At 50.3% G+C, this 19,501-nt stretch overlaps 1 protein-coding gene across 2 annotated transcripts in view; it reads left to right on the top strand.

The window, feature by feature from the left end:
• ZNF536 (zinc finger protein 536) overlaps positions 1–19,501 on the top strand; it is a 379,333-nt gene that overhangs the window by 200,222 nt on the left and 159,610 nt on the right. For both annotated transcript variants that reach the window (XM_043599121.1, XM_043599120.1), the window contains exon 4: positions 17,731–17,883. In XM_043599121.1, coding sequence (XP_043455056.1) covers positions 17,731–17,883 — 153 coding nt within the window. The remainder of the gene's footprint in view (positions 1–17,730; positions 17,884–19,501) is intronic.

The raw sequence follows: 19,501 nt of genomic DNA, 5'->3' as shown, positions 1-19,501 counted from the left end.
GAAACAGTTTGTCCTCATCGGAGTGGGTGCTTAGGGAGACGTTCTCCAGCTTACCCGCCCTCGGAACAACGTCTCTTTTCTCCCTGCCATCCCTCCCCTCGGTCTCGCCTGCGTGGCCGGCGTGGTAGAGGTGGGGTGTGCCACCCCCATTCTCGCTTGTGTTTGGGGAGTGGCTCTCCGCTGGCCAGGTCTGGCAGCCAGGGGCTCTGAGCCCCGGACAGAGATCGGAAGACTGAGCGCCAGCATGGCAAATGCTGTGTTGGGGCAGAGCGCGGAGAAGCGGCCAGACAGAAGAGTGGCCAGGAGACGGAGGGCCCGGGGTCCCTACCTCCAGGGGCACGAGTCTCCTTTGGTGGGACTCCCACCGCACGCCTGCCACTCTCAGTGGCTTTTCTTGGGAGTGGGTTTCCCTCCAGCGTTGAGACCAGCCCCTTGTGCTTGCTTCTGGAGAGCACCACCTTTATTCCGGTCCCCGCAGCCCCTCCAGGCTGGGCTCCCCCACCCCACACGTCAGCCCTCTGTGTCCCTCATCTCCACACAACGTCCCCCACCCTCACTGTGAGTGTCAGCCCCTGGGGAGCTCACGGCCCTGTCTCAGGAGTCTCAGGAGTCAGGAGACTTCGACTCCGGTCGGCCTTGCCCTCAGTGACTGTGTGATCCTGGACAAGGCATTGAACCTCTGTAGCCTCCATTTTCTCATCCTCACGATGGGGATAGTAATCGGAGTCCTCAGCATTCACTCAACACTTGGTTTATATTTCATTCTATGATTAGGTCGTTATTTCCTGTGTGTTTCTTTGGCCCGCCCACATGCACTCTCCTTCACAGTCAAACTCAGCCTCTGAGCTTCCTCATTGGCAGTGTCTCTTGCTGTTGGCACAAAGTAGGATGCCAGCAAGTGCCCCGTGAGTGACCACAAGGGCACAGGGCACCCCGCTGGGGGCTCCGTTGATAAAGCCGGCGGGCATCCTTGGGCTCAACCCCACAGCCAGGTTTATGGTGGACGATGCGGAGCAGGTGCCCTAGGGTTGCCTGCCTTTCTGCTCCTTAAAGGATGCCCCAGAAGTAGAACATTCAGAAAAGGACCAAGGTGAGAAGTCTACACAGGACAGAGATGGATCCCCAGAGGGGCAATGGCAGAACAGAAAAGCGGGTTCCATCGACATGGTTGCTGTGGCCTACTTCTCCCAGACAGATGGGGGCCATGTACCTGACTCCCTGCACGATGCAGAGGTCGGCCCCCGACGTCCCGGACGCCTCCCGTGCTGTGTGCCGCAGTGCTCGTGGGCCAGCCCCGTCGTGTCACATGCCCCTGGACCTGTCTCTGTAACACTGTGCCCAGCACGGAGCAGACTCCCTGGGAGTGTTTGTGGCCCAGACAAATTAACGCATATCCAAGCAAATATGGGGTCCACCGAGTGAGCAGGAAATAAAGTCAGAAAGTCTACCATGGTTTCGTCCCTGGGTCCGATCTGCTTTCCTCCCCGAAGAAGCCCTACAAAGAACACCCCAGAGGAGAGAATAGCTGTGTCTTTCACAATGGAAAGGTCAACCAACGTGTGTTTATTGAGTGACTCTGTGGGCCAGCCCTTCGCTCAGCTTTGTAGGTGATGACGAGACAGGCAAGCCCACGGGGCGCTCTTGGTAAGCAAGGCTGGAATCTAAACATACAAGAAAAATTGGAGAGCAGGCCCGAGCAGCATGTCATTGTGGAGAAATATCCAGAAAAGATTCCGGGGATGGGGGTGTGCCGGGAGACCAGGGAGTGAGGCTGGGCAGGAATGCTGGACAAGGCAGGAAGAAGGAGGTTAGACGTTCCCACCTGAAGAAGATGGGGAAGTCAGGTGTGGTGAGAGCTCGAGGCCTCCAGGCCGGTGTCCCCTTCGCTCCGGCCAGCTGCCATGTCCCTGGACAGGGTCTTTAAACTTCATGGCTCTCTGGTTCCTCCTTCTCTCTCTCTCTCTCTCTCTCTCTCTCTGTTGTCTCTCTTTCTTTCTCTCTCTCATCACTGCCTTTCCTGCTGAGGCCTCTTTGAAATTTGACTAAGGTTGGAGCCCATGTTTGAGCATTTCTGGATGCAATTTGGTATCATAGCAGAGAATCAAAGGATATTTGCTATCACTTTAAAGTATGTTTCTCTCCCTCTTCCTCTGAGCACCTGACCCCACAATCATCGCCGGCTTTGAAATAATAGACCCATCATAATTATGGGAATTAGTCTGGAGGCTTCTGCCGTATTTGCTCAACTGAGGTTACTGAGGCCGTCTTTAGAGGTGGAAAGGGTGTCCGGGACCATCTCGGCTGAGATGGCAGCCACAGGGCGGGGGCAATCAGGTAGGGAGGAAGAGGGAGGGGCCCGCTGGGGAGGAGGCGCCCCCTGCCCAGCCGGACAACCACTGCTCCTGGGGGCTGCGGACCCAGTGTCGTGAGACAACAGTTTCTCTGGAGAAGCTCAAACGAGGCTACAGGTGAAATGCCCCGAATTTTTTCAACGTTAAAACCAAATTTAGCAAATGAAAACTCTGTGATGAGTGTTTGCAATTTCCATTAGAGCGCCGTCCCCACATTTTCAGAAGCGGAAACAGAGGCCCAGGTGCGGATGAGGACTTGGGTTAGGCCGTTCAGGTAGCGGGCCCTTGTGTCCTGTCTGCCTCCGGGTCCACGTCCCCAGCTCTGGTGTCCACAGATGTCAGACCGTTCCATCAGCATGCCGCCCACACTGCCTGCTTCTTTCCAGAAGCTTCTGCTTGCCCTTGGCCAAGGATGGCTGGCCGCCTCACTGTGGCTTTGAGCCCATGGTGCACAGCCTGATTCAGTCAGCGCTATGAGCACACAGGACTGAGCACCGCTGTCACAGGCAGCTGGCTCTGTGACCTCCCCTTCCAGGCTGTGGGGCTGCAGCGATGTGGCAGCCCGGGGAAGGAAAGGCTGAAGTTCTTACAGGGGGCGGCTTCAGTGTTCTTATAGGGTTTTAAAGGAATAGAGCGAGAGTTAATGCAGAACTCTTTCTTTGACTTAATTTATTATAATATATGTGGCTAAAATGTAGATCACACTGCTGTTTGGATCTCCGTTTTGATTCCCAAAATTGCAATCATGATAGGTGGATTATAACCGTGCTTTAACATACAGATGAGGAAATGTATTCCTGTGCAATTTTCCCCTAAGGAGAAGTCGAGGATAAGGGGCAGGAGTTTTGAATAACCTTGCAACACTTAGTTGTCTCTCTCGGTTATGGGATAGAAATTAGCATTATAGGACGATGTGTGTTGTGAATGCAGCACTGCTTTGAATATCCGTGTGATAGAGCATCCAAAGGGAACACAGAAAGTGATTTTCCATATTAAAGAAAAAGTCACCAGAATCCGACCTGGCAAAGTAGTGTCGCCTTGTCTAATGGTTATTTATGCAAAAAAATATATATATATATTAAGTGCCTACTATGTGCCAGGCACCTTGCTAAAGGCTGGGATTCCACGGGAAACCAGACAGACCGAAGATTTTCTGGGGAAGCAAGCATAGCAGAAAATACCACGTGGTGCCCACCAAGGGGTGAGCTGGGAGGGGAACGGGTGAGGGGGTGGGAGGCTGTGAGCACCCAGAGGGCCAGGGGGCCAGGCTGAGGGAGAGGGGCATCCGGTACGCATCACACAGCCACACAGCTGGGAGAGCAGAGCATTCTTCCCCAGTCAGGTGGTGTTTGCAGAGCACTAGTGTGGTGGGCACCCCCCAAGAACATATGTCTGGGCAGACTTTTTCCTCAGGCCCCGAAACTCAGCAGAAGTACAAGGGCAGAGCAGACAGCCGGATGCGCGGCCCAGGGGTTTGGACTCAGCTCTCTCCGCCAGCAGTGGTCCGGGGCCGGCACCCACCCGGCCTGCTGCCTGCACCCTGAGATCATGCCCACCCGCCACCTGCACCCCAGAATCTCGGCAGGGCTCCTGAGAGCCACCAGTCTTTCTGCAGAACAACACCCAGTGTCTGATGTCTGCATGGACGGCTGCTGGGTCCCGGCTGGGGCAGGTGCGAACAGGGAAGGCCTTGGGGCAGGAGAAATTGTGAACAGTCTTGCACAGCAAGTGGGGCAGGTGAGGCTCTGGTGACCAAGCACTGTTCTCCTCTGAGGGAATCAGGCTCTGGCAATAGGAACCTTGCAGTGTCTCGAGAGAGTGTAGGGGAGCAGCCAGAAGCCCCAGGAGAAGAGATGGGCCCCGGGGGGCAAGGGAGTAAGGACTGGGGCTACAGAGCGGTCAGACTCTCAATGTCTCCCCCTCCCTTGGGTGAGAGCCGGCTGCAGCCTGTCACCTGCCCTCAGTGCTATGCGGGGCAGGTCAACCAGTGAAGAAGTTAAAAGGAAAAGGTCGCTTCCTTTGATTGCACTGTTAGAGAATGGCCGTCCACGCTTCCCAGCACCAGGCGCGCATTCGTGCATGCTTGCATTCAGCTGCTTAGTATTTACTGAGAACCTATTCTGTGCCAGGAGGTCTTAGAGACACAAAGGTGAGAAAAATAGACCTCATCCCATCCTTCAAAGAGTAGACAGTCTAGAAGGAGAGTCAGACATTTGGCAGGTATCACACAAAGTCCCAAGCTCTGTACACGTACAAAGCCCCAAGCTCTGTTTGGTATCGTGAATGTCACTTTCTGGGGTGATCAGGAAGTCAGAACATCTCCCAAAGGCAGCGACCTTGGGGCTGAACTCTCAAGAATGAGTGGGATTAACCAGGCAAGAAGGTGGTGGGTGGGCCTAGGGTTTGGGGTTTGTGTTTCAGGAAGTGGGATCAGGGTGTGGTGAGTTTCTGAAGTCTGTCCATCAGGAAAAAGGTTCTCGCCTTTCTCCAGGGCCAGAAAGGCTGGCTTGGAATTCTCCTGATGTTCTAGGGATGCCCTGGGCAGACCCAGAGCAGGCCAGGGTGGGGTGGTGTTTTCATGGCCCCCTTGGGCATTGTCAAAGGTATCTTCCCAGCTCAGGTCACACCTGCAGTCCTGGGTCATTTCACAGTGCCCAAAGAACAGCTCTAAGATTCTTTCTGAGTCTTGGCGTGTGCTTTCTCAGGACAGGGCACGGGCTGGTTAGAGGGTCTCTGTGCTGCAGGCTCCTTGCTGTATTGGGCAGGTGGGGCACAGATATTTAGAGGCAGCTGCCCGTTGCCCTTAACACTGACCATCTTGTGGATGGATGGAGCACAGGATGGGGAGGCCTGAGCCACCCCAAACGCTGTGTGCTCCTCCCTCCCACTCCCCACTATTCACCTCCAGGGGACATTTGGATTAAGTCCGCCATGTCGAAGAGGTGCACAGAGGACAGGTGTCAAATAAGCTGTAACAAGGGTTAGAAAACGTAGAGGTGATGTGGCCTTGTTCATGCATTCCCCAACCCAGGGCCTGGTGACACTTGGCTCATGGGAAGTGGTCTTCCCAGTTGGGCCATGTGAATCATCCTGGGAATTGCCAGGGGAGGGGAGCCCCATGGTGATTCCACTGTATGGCTCATCACCTGCTGGTTTCTCCTGGTTTTCTGTCATGTGAGTATTTTGGATCTGGGTGGGGGAGGGGACCATTAGTTGAGATGGACCAGATGACTTTTCCTCATATTCTCTCATTTGGTTTTGACCAGAGATAATGCCATTAGTCCTGCTTTACAAACAGTATTTGGAGGCTGGGCAGGGCTAGGAAACACTTGCAAGCACAAAGTGGAATCCAGAGCTGGCTATCTCAAAGCAAGTGACTTTCCTACTCTGCCAGGATTTAAGGTGGGTTAAGGCCTTGCAAGCCCACTATTTCACGAGACGCTCCCGATTCCTTTGTGATAAGTACCATTTTCCAGTTTTACAAACAAGGAGACTAAAGCTTAGGAAGTTTTAGCAGTTTGCTCGGGGTCCCAGAAATGAGAACTGAACTCAGATCTTGGAGTCAAACAGACGTCAGTGTTTCGAGGTGCTGCAGAGCCCAAACTGACCCCTTCAGGCCGGCAGTCTCTACCAGTGACTGGGGACCTTTCGCCACTCAGCTCTGGCCTACTGCCCCTCCCCCACAAGCTCCTTGCTCCTGACCCTCCTTCCTGGGGGCTCCTTGGAGGGCACACTCATGTTACTGAGTCTGTTCCTTGTGCCTGGTCAAGATTCCTTTGGACTCGTCTGTAGGATTCTGAGTCTGGGAAGTTCCCTTTGAGAAATTTGCCAACACTTGATACTTTTATCTGTGATCAAAGGGAGAATGAGCCAGCTTGACCTTCCTGTTAGAAGCCGCTACCCAGGAAGCTGGTTCTCCCCGGAGCTAGGGTCAGTTCATTTATTCACACATCATTCATTGACACACGTGTCGGGTGAGTACTGGTGTGTCACCTACTATGTGCCAGATGTGGTGGAGGAGGAGGAATCACAGCCTTGCTCTCTGCAAGTGACAGGTGAAAAGGAAAGCTGGTGTCAGTGAAAACAAAACCAGACTCTTCCCCCCGCTCCCCGGCCAGAGACGCTTAGTTGAGGGCCTACCCAAGATGTGACAGGGAGCTATCCAAGGTTTTTAACACGGCCTGATTTGTACTTGAGAGAGGTCACCTATGCGGATGTCAGAGGAAGACAGAAGTTGCCTCTCAGGAACTTTCAGGCTCTTTCCCCATTTCTACAAGGAGAAAACCATGAAAACTTGGCTGAAAGTACCATAGCACGTTTGCGAAAGTCCACTGCCCTTTGGGCAGCAGCCTGGGGCATCCAGACAGATGGGGAGGGCCATTCCCCAGGGCATCACCTTGGCTTTGTTTTGCCTGCTGGTACCTAGACAATGGGGGGGGGGGGAGCCTCGGCTCTAGGCTCTACCTTTGGCTCCTCTGCTCTGTGGCCTGAGCCAAGGTGAAAGGTTTTGTCCTTTGGAGATCCACCAGCTGGACAACAGATCTCCGGAAACATCAATGTGCCGTGATTAGCAGAACTGGATAGATTTTTTTTTTTTTTTGCTAATTTTTACATGTCAGCTAAAGTAATGATTACTACCAGGTATTGAAAGGTTCAGGATTTATGCAAAAATGTTTAATTTTGATTCAGTGATAGTGTTTTTCTGATAAAGGTTCTCAAATTAAAAGGGCTAGATAAGTCAGTGCAGCTCAAAAATGGCAGTAACTTCAGAGCTGGCAATTGATACTTGTTTTCTGCCACTGTTTACTCTTCAATAAAAAATGCATATTTACCATAGCAACCTCCTGATCACGTGATGCCCTATCTTACCCGCTACCCTCTAAAACAGAATAGCTTCTTAAAGAAACACACACGTTCTAATATGCGTGCTTTTCAGATGCAAAAATGTGTTCTTTATAAGGAAGCCCTCTTCCCTGGGATTTAATGCTAATAAACACGTCATCTTTATAGAAATCATTTTGGTCTCGTGTCTTAAATTTTAGGGCGTTCATTCTGCAACTCAAAATAAAATTACTCTTAGAAGACCTTTAGATTATCTGGAGAATTTGCTATTTGTTTTAACAAAGTTGTAAAAATATATATATGTATTTGTATTTATACATGCATATATATATATATATTTTTTTTTTGTTTTTGTTTTTGTTTTCAAACGGCAGACATTAGTATCATTTGGAAGGGAGTTTGGTGTCGGTTATAATGACCTGCCACTTCATCTGTGATTAAAGATTGTCATCTATGCAAAGCGCAACTACAGCCTCAACTGTTTTCTCTGTTAACTTGGGAGAACTGCCTGGGCCTTCAGAGCTGGGGGAAACGGCTCCAACCCGGACTTGTCAGGAGAGGACCGTTCCCCCTTCATCCTGGACCCTGTGCAAGTGTCTAGTTCCATAGCTTAGGGCTAGTGGGGAGGGGAGAGCCCTAAAGCCACAGGTCTCTGCTGTCCCCACCATGCTGTCCTGGCACAGAACGTGTCCCTTTGGCAACATTCCTGTTAAAAGCTACCATGAATTAGAGCATATCCTTCAGCAGACCCCGTGCTGAATGAATTGTTATGTCTATCCCCGTTTTGCAGATAAGGAAACCAAACCTCAGAGAGGTTTTATGTAATTTGCCCAGAATCACACTTCTAAGAATTGGTGGAACTTGGTTTTGACCCGGAGCCTTTGGACCACAAATCGTTTCTGCTTAATCTGGGATTGAAACTCTTTTTTTTTTTTTTCCTTTTCTTTTCTTTGTCAGACTTAGGCTAGGAAGGAGACGTAGGGACGAGACAGAGAACGGGGCAGTGTGTAGCTCCTTCCTGCTCAGAACGTTCCTCCGGAGATTTGCCTGGCCTCGCTGTCACTGTTTTTTGGAGCACGCTCTACACTCTGGTTTTCGCCTGGGCCCGGCAGCCACGGACCCTCGTGCCACGGGTCTCTCTGGATGCCACAGCCCTGGGCGTGGAACAGCGTGGCTGTGCGAAACAGAGCTGTGGTCACTTGAGGAGGCTGGGGGCAGGGGTGCGTCTGAACCAGGGCTGGTGGATTTTAAAAATTCCTTTCAGCTGCCCGCAGACCAATCTGAAAAACAAGAACATATTGTGACTCTGTTATGCTTGGTGGCTTTGGGGGAAAATCCGATTGTGAAGTGAGGCAGGGCTCTCCATGGCAAAGTGGCGTTGTGACCTGAAACTCAGAGGAGGAGAATTGCCCGGACCCCATGCCCCGGCCAGCCAATCTGACTGCAGCGTGTCCACGAGCCATTTCATAATTATCCATCATGAATGCCTCCATGCTGCCTTAATAGATTATTTAAAATGGTGCATGTGCCTCGCAAGCAACCTCAAGTCAGCCCCGAACTGTACATACATACAAGCCGGGAGAGGTAATTGCTTATCATGTATCTCTTTGTTCCAGACACTTTTATAAAAGAGTATGTATTATGTATGGTGTGACCTTCAAATGTCAGGAATGTGTTGTGCAATAAACTGTCAATATTTGTGGTTATAAGGTACTAGATGACTTTTACAATAATTGGAACGGCTATATTAAAAGCTTGGATCACTCAGCTGGTTAAAGAGAAAGACACAGGCCAGCGTTCATCAGGGACTTGCCTCCTGCCAACGATTAAATGGAAGATATTGCAAGGTGCTTAAGATGTCTTCTTTGTTTAAAAAAGACTATGGCAAAACATGTCTCCAGGGGAGACGTTATCTCCAAATCATGCCTTCTCCTTTCAGTGTGCTCGATTCCCAAGAGAAAACTCAGCCCCACAAGTTATGGCGACTGACCAAGTGCATTTTAAAAAAGATCAGTCCAGCTGGTTCTCGGTGTCATTTGGGTAAGAATTCCTTGAAACACGCCCGGCGGGCAGACATTTCCTCCAGTCTTCTCCCCACCCCCAGCACCCCCCCCCATAAATAAATGAGGGGGCTGTAAATTATCTTAAGAGGGTCTTAAAAGCTATAGTTTTTTTTTTTTTAAAGAAAATAAATTACGTAGAAATCTTTTGGGAATTTATGCTTTACTGAAAGTAAAGGCTTCTGTAGTTTTCTTTTTTGAGAAAGGAGTACTTAATTTAAATGATGGAAAAAGGAAGCCATAACAAATATTTTGCAATAATTACAGCAGTAATTGGGGCATGGATTACTTTAAAAATACCTGTCTCACTGTACTCTCCTATTGATGAATGTCTCCATGTGTATGGGAGGCTGGTCCTTCTCATGTCAGGGAGAACTTCCTTTTTAGCAAGGAAGCCGGCGAGTGAAATAGTGGATAGTACCTCAGCAATTGCCCCCCATCTTCTAAAAAGCCCACTTGTGGCCTTGCTGATTCTAAGTGTGTGTTTGTGATTCCCTCCACCTGGACGGAGCGAGAGCTGGGAGATCCCTCAAGGCAGCTTCCTCCAGGAAGCCTTCTGGCATGCCCCTGACCTCCCACCCACCCTGCTGGCATCACAACCCAGCCCCTGAAGGTGCTGAGCCCTCGGGGGCATTTCAGGTATCTTGCTGTTTGGTGCCCTGGCCCAGCTCCTCCTCCTAGGTTACTCAAAGCAGCTTCCCTCTCGCAGTCAGGAACTGATCTTAGCCTCTGAATTTCAGTTTGCTCGCCTCCTCGGATTCTTTTATTTATTGAAAAATGCATAATTAAAAAAAAAAAGTATGTATCAAGCTCCCGCTATGAGCTGACTGCCTGTCACGTTTGGGGACATAATGTCAAACAGTAGTAAATGGCCCATGTTCACGTGGAACTCGTATTCTGGGGAGGGGACAGGTGGTAAGCAGGTAATACATAGGTCAGTGAGAGTCTGCAAGGGGTGATAGGTAGGTGCTGTGAAGGAACAAACCAGAGAAAGAGGGGGCTGGGGGCTGGGAGGCGCGCAGCCCCCGAACAGCCTGGTCAGAGACGCCTCTCCAAGGAGGTGTCTTTGGGATTCAAGCCTGAACGCGAGTCTCTGTGTGGATTCTGGGGAAAGAATCCCGGGAGGAGGGGCAGCCGGAGCAAAACTCTAAACGGGGCACCAGATAGGGGGGCTTGAGAATAGAAAATGGGGGGGGGGGTGGCTGGAGTACATTCAGGAGTGCGATGAGGGCATAGCAGCAGCAGCGGCCACTTGAAAAGGGGGTTGCAGGCCGTGAGAAGGAGTTGAGGGTTATTCTAAAGACCAGTGGAGCCAGGGGCATGTCCTTACCCTGCACACAACCTGGCTTTTCCCAGGGGCGGCTCCCTGGGCTGTCCCTCCACCGACTCACTCTCCTGCCTGGTTCTCCTCACCCAGGCCACTTCGTATGTGATCCCACTCTGCACTGCCTCACCCCCAACCATCTCTGGAACGGGTCCCTGCCCCCCACTCCTGACCGGGCCAGAGGGAAGACAGGGGTGTGCGGAGTCCAGAGGGACCCATCGCCCCGGATGTCTTGCCCTAGGTCGATTCTGTGTGGTCCAAACGCTCCCTGTGCATCCACGGTCACAGCCCCCAGGTTGGGGACGAAGGGTGCCTGCCACAGTGGGCCCTGAGGGCCTCGGGAAAGCTGGCAACGTGGTTACAGAGGATGTTGTCGACAGCAGCATCACACAGTGCCAAGGGGAAGAGACCCCATGGGTGGCCCAATCGCCAGCAGTTGGGGGGGGGGGGCGTCCTGCACACTCCCCTGCCAGACAATTAGGAAAGGGCTCTGGGCTCGGTAAAACCAGAAACACATTTGGCCCGCAGTGCTTGATTTTGAAGCCCTTGTGTATTTTAAGGGAAATTTAATCCACGTGTTTCTGATTCATTTTCACTTAACTCATCAAAATGTTGCTTTAGAGAAGCTATTTGAGATCCTAGTGTCTTATTTTTTTTTTTTCCTCCAAATTTTAGCCTTTTAATGACCTATTTCCCCAATTCCAGAAAGCCGATCTTCCCCAAAGCAAGCGGAGCTCTGTGCCGTTTTGAGTTTGGGTCGAAGGTGAGGAAAGGAACCGGTAGAGAACATTCCACCCTTCCCCTCTCCACCTCTACGCACAGACTTTAGCTCACGAGCCCTGGGCTTGGCTTGCCCGTGAGCCCAGCCCCGGCCCTGGGCCTAAGAACCCAAGGAGAAGTGGGTGTAGCCTTTCACAAGTGGACATCCTTTTCTAAAATAGCTCTGCATTCAAACAAATACTTTTGCCATTCCATGTTGATGCCTGTTTAACATGACTATATATGGCGTCATAACAGAGACCTTTGATGAAGCAGAAACACCAGATGAATACTGACTCCAGACATGAGTTTTGTCTCCCAAGAGTTAAATAGAATTGTTGACAGTCATGTCGTGATTTTTATACCAACCACTGATTTAAAATCTTTTTTTTTTTAATTAAATAAAAGGAAGTCTTCACTGAACCAGCAATCTCTACCACAATAATCGTTGTCTTCTTTGGGTCTGTTAAAGTTTTCAAAATAAGGGAAAGTGTCAAGCTTCCGAGAGGAACTATGTATTCCTTCAGACTTTCTCCAAGGTGTTGATTATTTCCTGAGATTATTTCAAAGCAGTTGTGTCCGCGGGCCAAAAAAATTAAGAAAGATGCACTTTTTCAGTGTCCTGCTCACCAACCCCCCCCCGCCCCCGCCGCCTGACTCCACAAATAGTTTTTTTCTTCATTAATGAAGTGTGAGCCGTGCTTTTGAGATGCTCTTTGCACAAGGCAGACACTCAGAATTAACTGCACAATTCATCTGGGAAAATGTAGTTTCTGTGACACAAGAAGTGCCATAGAAATTAAAATGCCATGGCATTTCGTGTGGTAAAGTAGTAAGTGCTCAGGTGTCCAGATGGCTACCTTACCTGCGTGAGATTGCTGGGATACCTCTCCCTTCACTGTGTTGGATATAGCACCACCACCACCACCACCACCACCATCATCATCATTTTTTTTAACGGACATGTTTCCAAAATATACTTTTGGCCATGTGAGGCTGCCTCGGCAGCATGGAATGAGAAGTGAGCACACATCCACACTTTGAGAGGAAACCACTCTTTGCTTTCCTTTTTTGGCCTCCCTCTATCCCTGTCGGTCTCCCTGGATCTTGCTCCCTGCCTCGGTCCGTGTGTCGGTGGGACTCCCCGGGAGACTGGGACTAAGCCTGGAACAGTTCACAAGGAGACGCGTACTCTTCCTGGTCAGTTCCTGGTGGCCCCTGGCGGCTCTCCAAATCACCATGGCTGCAGAACCAAGATGGGTTCTCATCCATGCGATCTGGCGTGGACGGGTTCCCGGCGATCTGGAGACCCAGCAACCCATCGCCTTTTGTTTTGTGATGCTGCCACCTCGACCTTCGTGTTGCAAGGTCACCGTGGCAGGGGGAGAGAGGGAGGAGGTGGCGGCACCCAGTCTCTCCTCTGTGTCGTCTTCAGCCATGGGCCGGGACTTGTCACTGGATCTCAGTGCCAAGGAAGTTGGGAAAAGTAGGGGCACGTGGAGTATTTAGGAGCACTTACTATCCTTTTTTATGGTGTTTTCCCTCCCATCTCTCTAAGACCCATCTCTGGTTTCCTATTTGGCATAGGATGAGGCTAGACTGGGTGAATGGAAGGCCAAGTGGGTGAAGGCGGCCTGTGGTGGGCTTGGGCATCTTCCGGCACTGCGGGGTTACAGGGTGCTGGAGCAGTCCTCGGGGCCAGATGGAACCAGGGCGGGGGGTGGGCGAAGGGATGTACCTAAGGACGGCCAGGCATCAGGAATGCTGAAGGAAAAGATTCCCTCTCCTGACTCCCAAGTCAGCCTTCTTGGAAAACAAGCCTATTTTAAATGTGTATCAAGGAAGCTCAGTGTTTAAAGATAACCTGGGGGGAACCTACCCTTAAGATACAAATTTATGTCATTATGTTTTTACATTCCGGACATACATACCATTAAGGTTAAATGTGTAGTGAGGCCCCCGTAAATTCAAATCATATTCGTGGAGAGCAATTTAACCCACTTCAGGGATAGATCCAGACAGCTGCTGATAGTATTTTATGTGTGTTTAGGCTTTAACTTTTGAAAAGTTGTTTGTCTTTCTAAGTATTTGATGCTTTGTCTATCCAGGACTGCCAGTCTGTGGTTCAGTTGAGGAGGAAGATTCTAACAGGACCATGGCCATTTTTAATCACCCTGGGTCCTCCTTCCTTCCCATCCTCCCTCTGTGAATGCTGGGGAAGACAATGCACTGTAATGTCACCTTGACCTAGGCCAACCTTGCTGTCCACTTGGAGGATTGGAACACGCAAATGGAACTGGGGGAGGCATGGCTTCTGACCTTGAGATGACAAAATTAGGAAGGTTCTGTCTTGTGTCCCCTCACCCCCAAATAATATACACTTGAAACATAGCTTGGAGTGATTGGGCCCATCTCTTCCTTTTTTTTTTTTTTTTTTCCTTCTATTCTTTAATATCAAGGAAAAACAATAGGGGCTCCTGGGTGGCTCAGTCGGTTGAGCATCCAACTTCGGCTCAGGTCATGATCTCGTGGATCGTGAGTTCGGGCCCCACGTTGGGCTCTGTGCTGACAGCTCAGAGCCTGCAGCCTGCTTCGAATTCTGTGTCTCCTCCTCTCTCTCTGCCCCTCCCCTGTTCATACTCTGCCTCTCAAAAATAAATGTTAAAAAAAAAAGAAACAACAACAATAACAAAAATGTCCCCACAAGACATAAATCAATTGCATTATAAACAAAAACATACCCATTTTCTCCCGAATAAAGTACAATTTATAATCAAAATTGGGAAATCCAGTTATTAGTTCTAGTGGATCATTTTATTAGATGACTTAATACCGATGTCAGCTTGCAGGAGCAGGAGAAAGCTTGCAGGGTTTCTGAGACCTATTTCAATTCACTTGTTCTAGGTTAAAACTCTGGAAGGGGTGCACATACAGTCTACGTCCCTCTGGAATATCATTTGTTGCATCCGTGCAAGACATCCACTTCTTATTTAGAGGGGTCAAGAACAGAAGCAGGGGTCCCATGAGTTATTTCTCAGCCATTTTCCGCATCACTTGAGGCCCAGAACCCACCCAGGCTGAAAGTGTGTGAGGTAAGGAGATGGGCTCCCAGCCTGCAGCCAGATGCCCTGCCCCCAGGGACACCCAGCCTCTGGGGGCTGGCAGGAGGGACTGGCCATTCTTTCTCGGATGAGCAAGGGGGCATAGATGACAGGTCTGGGGCTGACCTCCGTGCTCACATTCACCTTCCGTTTACCCAAAACAGTTGGAACAAGGGTCTGATCAGAAGGAAAGACATACTGCAGGTTGCAGGAAAAGGACATTTTTTCAAAAGCTGAAACTGTCTGCCAGCGGTCTAAGGAAGGATGACAGATGTAACTCCTACCATGCTTCTTTTTTTCCCTGTTTCCTGGAGAGGCCGGGAAGGCCGGTCTGTCTGTAAGCAGGCCGGGGGACTGCTTCACTACGCAGCTCCGTGGGGCCGCAGGCAAAGCCTCGGGACTCCAGCCTGGGAGTCTTCTAGAAGGACAGCTGACGGTGCTTTTATACTCTGGGTAGAGAAGGAGTCAGAGGGCAGCCCCGGCTTTTTGCTGAGTGAGCCTCTTGGGCTCTTGAGGTGGCCGGGCCGAATTTGGCCTACTGTGCTCGCTGGTACCCATCCGGGTTCAGGCGCCCACTCACACACAGGCCCTGTGAAGGTGCGACGTGGCCCTCCTTCCTCAGCTGTGGCTGTCCGTGGCTTTCAGCCTCTCCGGACACTTTCTGGGACCACCCACAATGCCCCTTAATCATAGCTCAGAGTTTGTTTTTCTATCTGGATTAGTCTAAGAGTAAATGCCATAGGCCTTCTGGCCCTCCAAAAAAAAAAAAAAAAAATCATCATTTCTGTGTAGAGTGAAAATTAGACTCTTAAATCTGCAAAGAAAGCTGTTTATCTTACAAATTTATTCTTTTTATTGGGCCACACATATCCAAGATAGAAAGATAAAAGGCAAACAGATACAGGCCATCACTTAGAGTGACATATATTGAGGCACCGCTCACCCTCAGCTTCTGTAGAACTTTCCAGAGTGGCGCGTGTATTTATCGACGCTGTGCCCTGAGCAAGGACTCACCAAAAGCTACAGTAGAAATATGTCCTCCACGCTCTCTCCCTCCTGTTCCATTGGACAGCTCCACCTTCCACTACTCACAAAGGCTAGAGGAAGATTCTGGGGAAGGTGTTCATGAGCAGATCGCGGAACATGGGGCTTTGCAGGAATTTAACGTCACAAGTCCACACTTGCCCACTACCTCTGTCCTGAAGCCAACATCCGGGGCACTTAGTTCTGTTTATGATGCAAACTGACAGCTATCAACCTCCTAACTTAAATAGGGTATGTTGGTTAACTCTGTTGCACAGAGCACTTGGCAGAATCTGAATCAGGCTCTTGGCGATTTTAAGCTGACCTCAGGATGCCACAAAAGGAAAGCCGAGTCACGCTGGGGGGACAAATGCAACGCGTTTGGGATGGGGGGGTGCGTGCGGGAAGGAGAATGGGTAGGAGATGGCATTCCAGGTACTTAAACCTAGGATGTGGTTGGTTGACTTGAAATTGGCATCTGGCCGTTGTTCTGGGCCGTCAGCGAACTGGTGGCCGTGGCCCCTGATTGGCCATGGCCCCTGATGGGTTGAACTGTGGGATGTGAAGCACCCCACTATGATGCACTGGGGCATTTGTTTGCCTTGAAGTGATAACACTCTCCTGTGCATTTGCCTTATTCAGTAGCCACCTTTCCACATTCATGTGGATGATCAGAAAGCTAGTGCCAGGTGGTTTGAGTTCTAGATGCGGCTGAACCCGGTCCTCCTACCATGCAAAATTATGGGGAAACAAAAAAAAGATGCTGGGTAGATAACCCCTTTGAATGGCCCTTTCAAGGAGGGTTGGAGGAGCTGGAGAGAAAGTGGGATCAAAAGTGAGCCTTCAAAGAACTTTGCCAGGGTGACGATATCGTTGTGCCTTAGTCCAAACGCAGAGAGGATGCTTGAGGCCCAGGGTTTCCACGGTTGCTTGGAGCAAACATCCAAATGAGAATGAAATGTGATTGCCTTCATCTTGTGCATGGCCTATAAGTCTGTCCCTTTTGGCTGTTAGCAGGAAACACCAGGAACGGATGTTGCAGAATAAAAGCAATTTGCATTTTCCATTGCTTGGAAGGTACAAATCTTGTTTATTCTGTTCTCTGCAGAAGTCACAGGTCTGCTTATTATCTCAGAAGGTCCCCTTGTTCCCCTAGTGGATCTACCATGGTGCCTAGAGGGTGGGCTGAGAGCTGCAGTGAGGACCCCGCCGGCCTCAGGAGCTTGCGTTCTCTGCCAGAGGGTCAGCCTCCAGCTCTGCAGGAAGGCCAGAGGAGAGGGCTCCGGTGCCCATCCCCCCCGGCCCCCCGGAGATGCAGATTCCCAGCTCCTGCCCTGCTCCCCTGATGTCGCCTCTTTGGCAGTGTGATGTGGGGCGATAACATATCCTCCAACCACTAGATATTTTCACGGTTTTATTTACTATTATGTCCCATCATTTCTGTGCAGAAGGCAGCCGTATGTAAATTTTATTCCATTTTCTAATGGTTTGGGTTACATAACAAATAACAGCAGGAAGGAAAATTTGTATTGATACTTTACAGAGGAAGTTCTCAAGTCACTGCACAAAGATTTAACTGCTCTGCTCGAAGTTTATGGGAGTCTAGCAGCTGAGTTTCTGCACATGACTTTGAATATGTCACTATATGTTTATCATGGGCTAATTGTGGAACTGCATTTTCATACTTTTTCTTCTCCCTTTCATAAGATTACAGCAGCCAGTGGTGGATACAAGACTCGGCAAGGAAGAAATGATCAGTTTTGGATAATTTTCTTTCCTGTCCCAAAATAGCTGTATGTCTGCATGTCTTAGGGACTTGGCCAAGACATATTTTCTTTTCCCCCCTCATCTGTTGCTAGATATAATGCAAATGTGTTGTCGGTCCCATAGTGAGCTCTCCGGCTAGTCCGTATTACAAATTAATCAGATTCAACAAACACCACCATTTTTAAACTTTTGAAAAAAAAATATTTAATAGAAGCAAAGCGAAAGAAGAAATCAAACCAGCTGCTGACACAGCTGTTTCTTTTCTTGTTTAATTCAGTTCAATATAAAGGTACCATATGCTGCTTAAAATGATGATAGGAAAGATGAAATAATTTAAGAGAATAACAAGAAAATACATGAATTGTCAGCATTCTGTCAGATTGAAAGAATGAAATAGACAGGTGTAGTATTGACATGTTTCACTTTGTGCGGTGTTAGCAGTTTGGGTGCGAACAGCTTCTGACGTGCGGAAGTGATGTGAGAACGTTTCTCCTCCGCTGCAGACCTCGGCGAGGAGGCTGGGAGGGCCGCCGGCGTCCAGCAGCCCACACTGCTTCGCGACAGGAGCCTGGGCTCGGCCATGAAGGACTGCCCGTACTGTGGGAAAACCTTCCGGACATCCCATCACCTAAAGGTCCACCTGCGGATACACACAGGTGAGACGCGTGGGTGCGGCCGGGTGCGTGGCATCGAGCTGGGGGCCACCACTGTGTCATCACCGGCCCCCGCCGCGCTCTCCGCGGGTCCCCGGGGGACCCTGGCGTCCCGGCTCGGTCCTCCACAGCCAGCCTCCCAGATGACATGTGGGCCTGTAGACGCCAGTCTCCTGTGGTCCAGGTCTGGGGGGATGATGCTTTGTGGGAGGCACCGGGACGTCTCGCCGCTGTCTTTAATGAAGCAGGGCCTCTCGTGCCCCTTTCATGGACCAGGGGCCCTTGGGGTGCAATGACCGGAGCCCAGCTCAGCTCTGAGTGTGAAGGGAGCTGAGTGTGGCAGCTCCCTGACCACGTTCAGGTGGACAGGCTTTTGGCCCAGCTGGGGTTACGTGCCCACAGCTGGGACCCGACTGATGGTGTCAGCCCCTCACGTTATACAGGCTGGAGCATCGCTGCTCTCCGCGGGGTCTGCTCGAGACAGGAAGTGAGGAAACACTTCAGCAAACACTGGAAGTGGCTGCTGGACCGCTCTGGTCATTTCTCCTATTTCCCTGCCATCCTAGCCCCTCGAACAAATGCGTATTTTTTTGTGTGTGTGTGTGTGTGTGTGTGTGTGTCTGCCTTGTCCCTTGGTCATCTATGTTTTTTTTTTTTTTCCTTAGCTTTCTGTTGGCTGTTTGCACATTGCCAATACAAAAAAAAAAAAAAATCTATCTGAGATATGGACACCTCCATTTTCTTTGATTTTTCTCCTGACACTTTATCTATTGGAGTATGAGCTGCTTCAGAGGATAGACAAATATGCCATCTATTTTCAAAAATAATTGTGGTCTATTTCCCAAGGAATCAATAAAGCTCAGGGTTGTGCAGGATATTTAGTGCACACGGGCCTTGTGTGCAGCGTGTGGTTAAAGAGAAGGAGCCCCTCACCTGGAACCTCACCTGGTGCCCGCAAATCTCCCTGACACCGAGAGGAGCCCCGAGAACAGGTGGCAGGGGGCCGCCGTCTTTATTCATGGTCTGGGACACAGCTGAGCACCACCACTGTCCCGGAGCACTTCTCTCCTAGAGTCATCCCAGGGCAAAAAGGGAGCTTCTAAAACTAAGCGCTCCCCCAGGCCCTGTGGGATCCTAGTCTTCTTGACCCTCCTCCTCCTCTCTCTCCTACCGCATGGGCCTCTTCCGGTTCCTCCAGTGCAGAGGTCCAGTCCCTAACGCAGGGCCTTTGAACCCACTGTTCCCTCCACCTGGAAAGGCCTTCCTCCCGGTAGGTACTGGGGGCTTACCCAGAACTTCAATGTGAGCTCTTCAGAGAGGCCATGTCTTACTTCCCTGCCTAAACTTAGCACTTTCTGAAACGATCCTGTTCAGTTCGGTTGTTCGTTTCCTTACGCATTGTTCGTCTCCCTCCAAGTGGAATGTGAGGGTGGCGATATTGTCCATATTTTTAATTGCTACAATTTCGAGGGCCCCAGGGTCTCTAAGAGCCCTTTACATGTAGTAAGGGCACAGTGGATTCATTTGAAAGCTTGAATGTCAGAACAAATTTGAGAATAAGTGAGTGAACTTCTTCCTGTAATCTCTGGACTGTGCCAGGTGGCATGGAGGGGACAAGTGC

The sequence above is a fragment of the Prionailurus bengalensis genome, chromosome E2 (assembly GCF_016509475.1).
Source record: "Prionailurus bengalensis isolate Pbe53 chromosome E2, Fcat_Pben_1.1_paternal_pri, whole genome shotgun sequence".
Taxonomy (NCBI): domain Eukaryota; kingdom Metazoa; phylum Chordata; class Mammalia; order Carnivora; family Felidae; genus Prionailurus; species Prionailurus bengalensis.
Note: the sequence above shows the minus strand (reverse complement) of the source record. Positions and strands in the feature narration are given on the sequence as shown.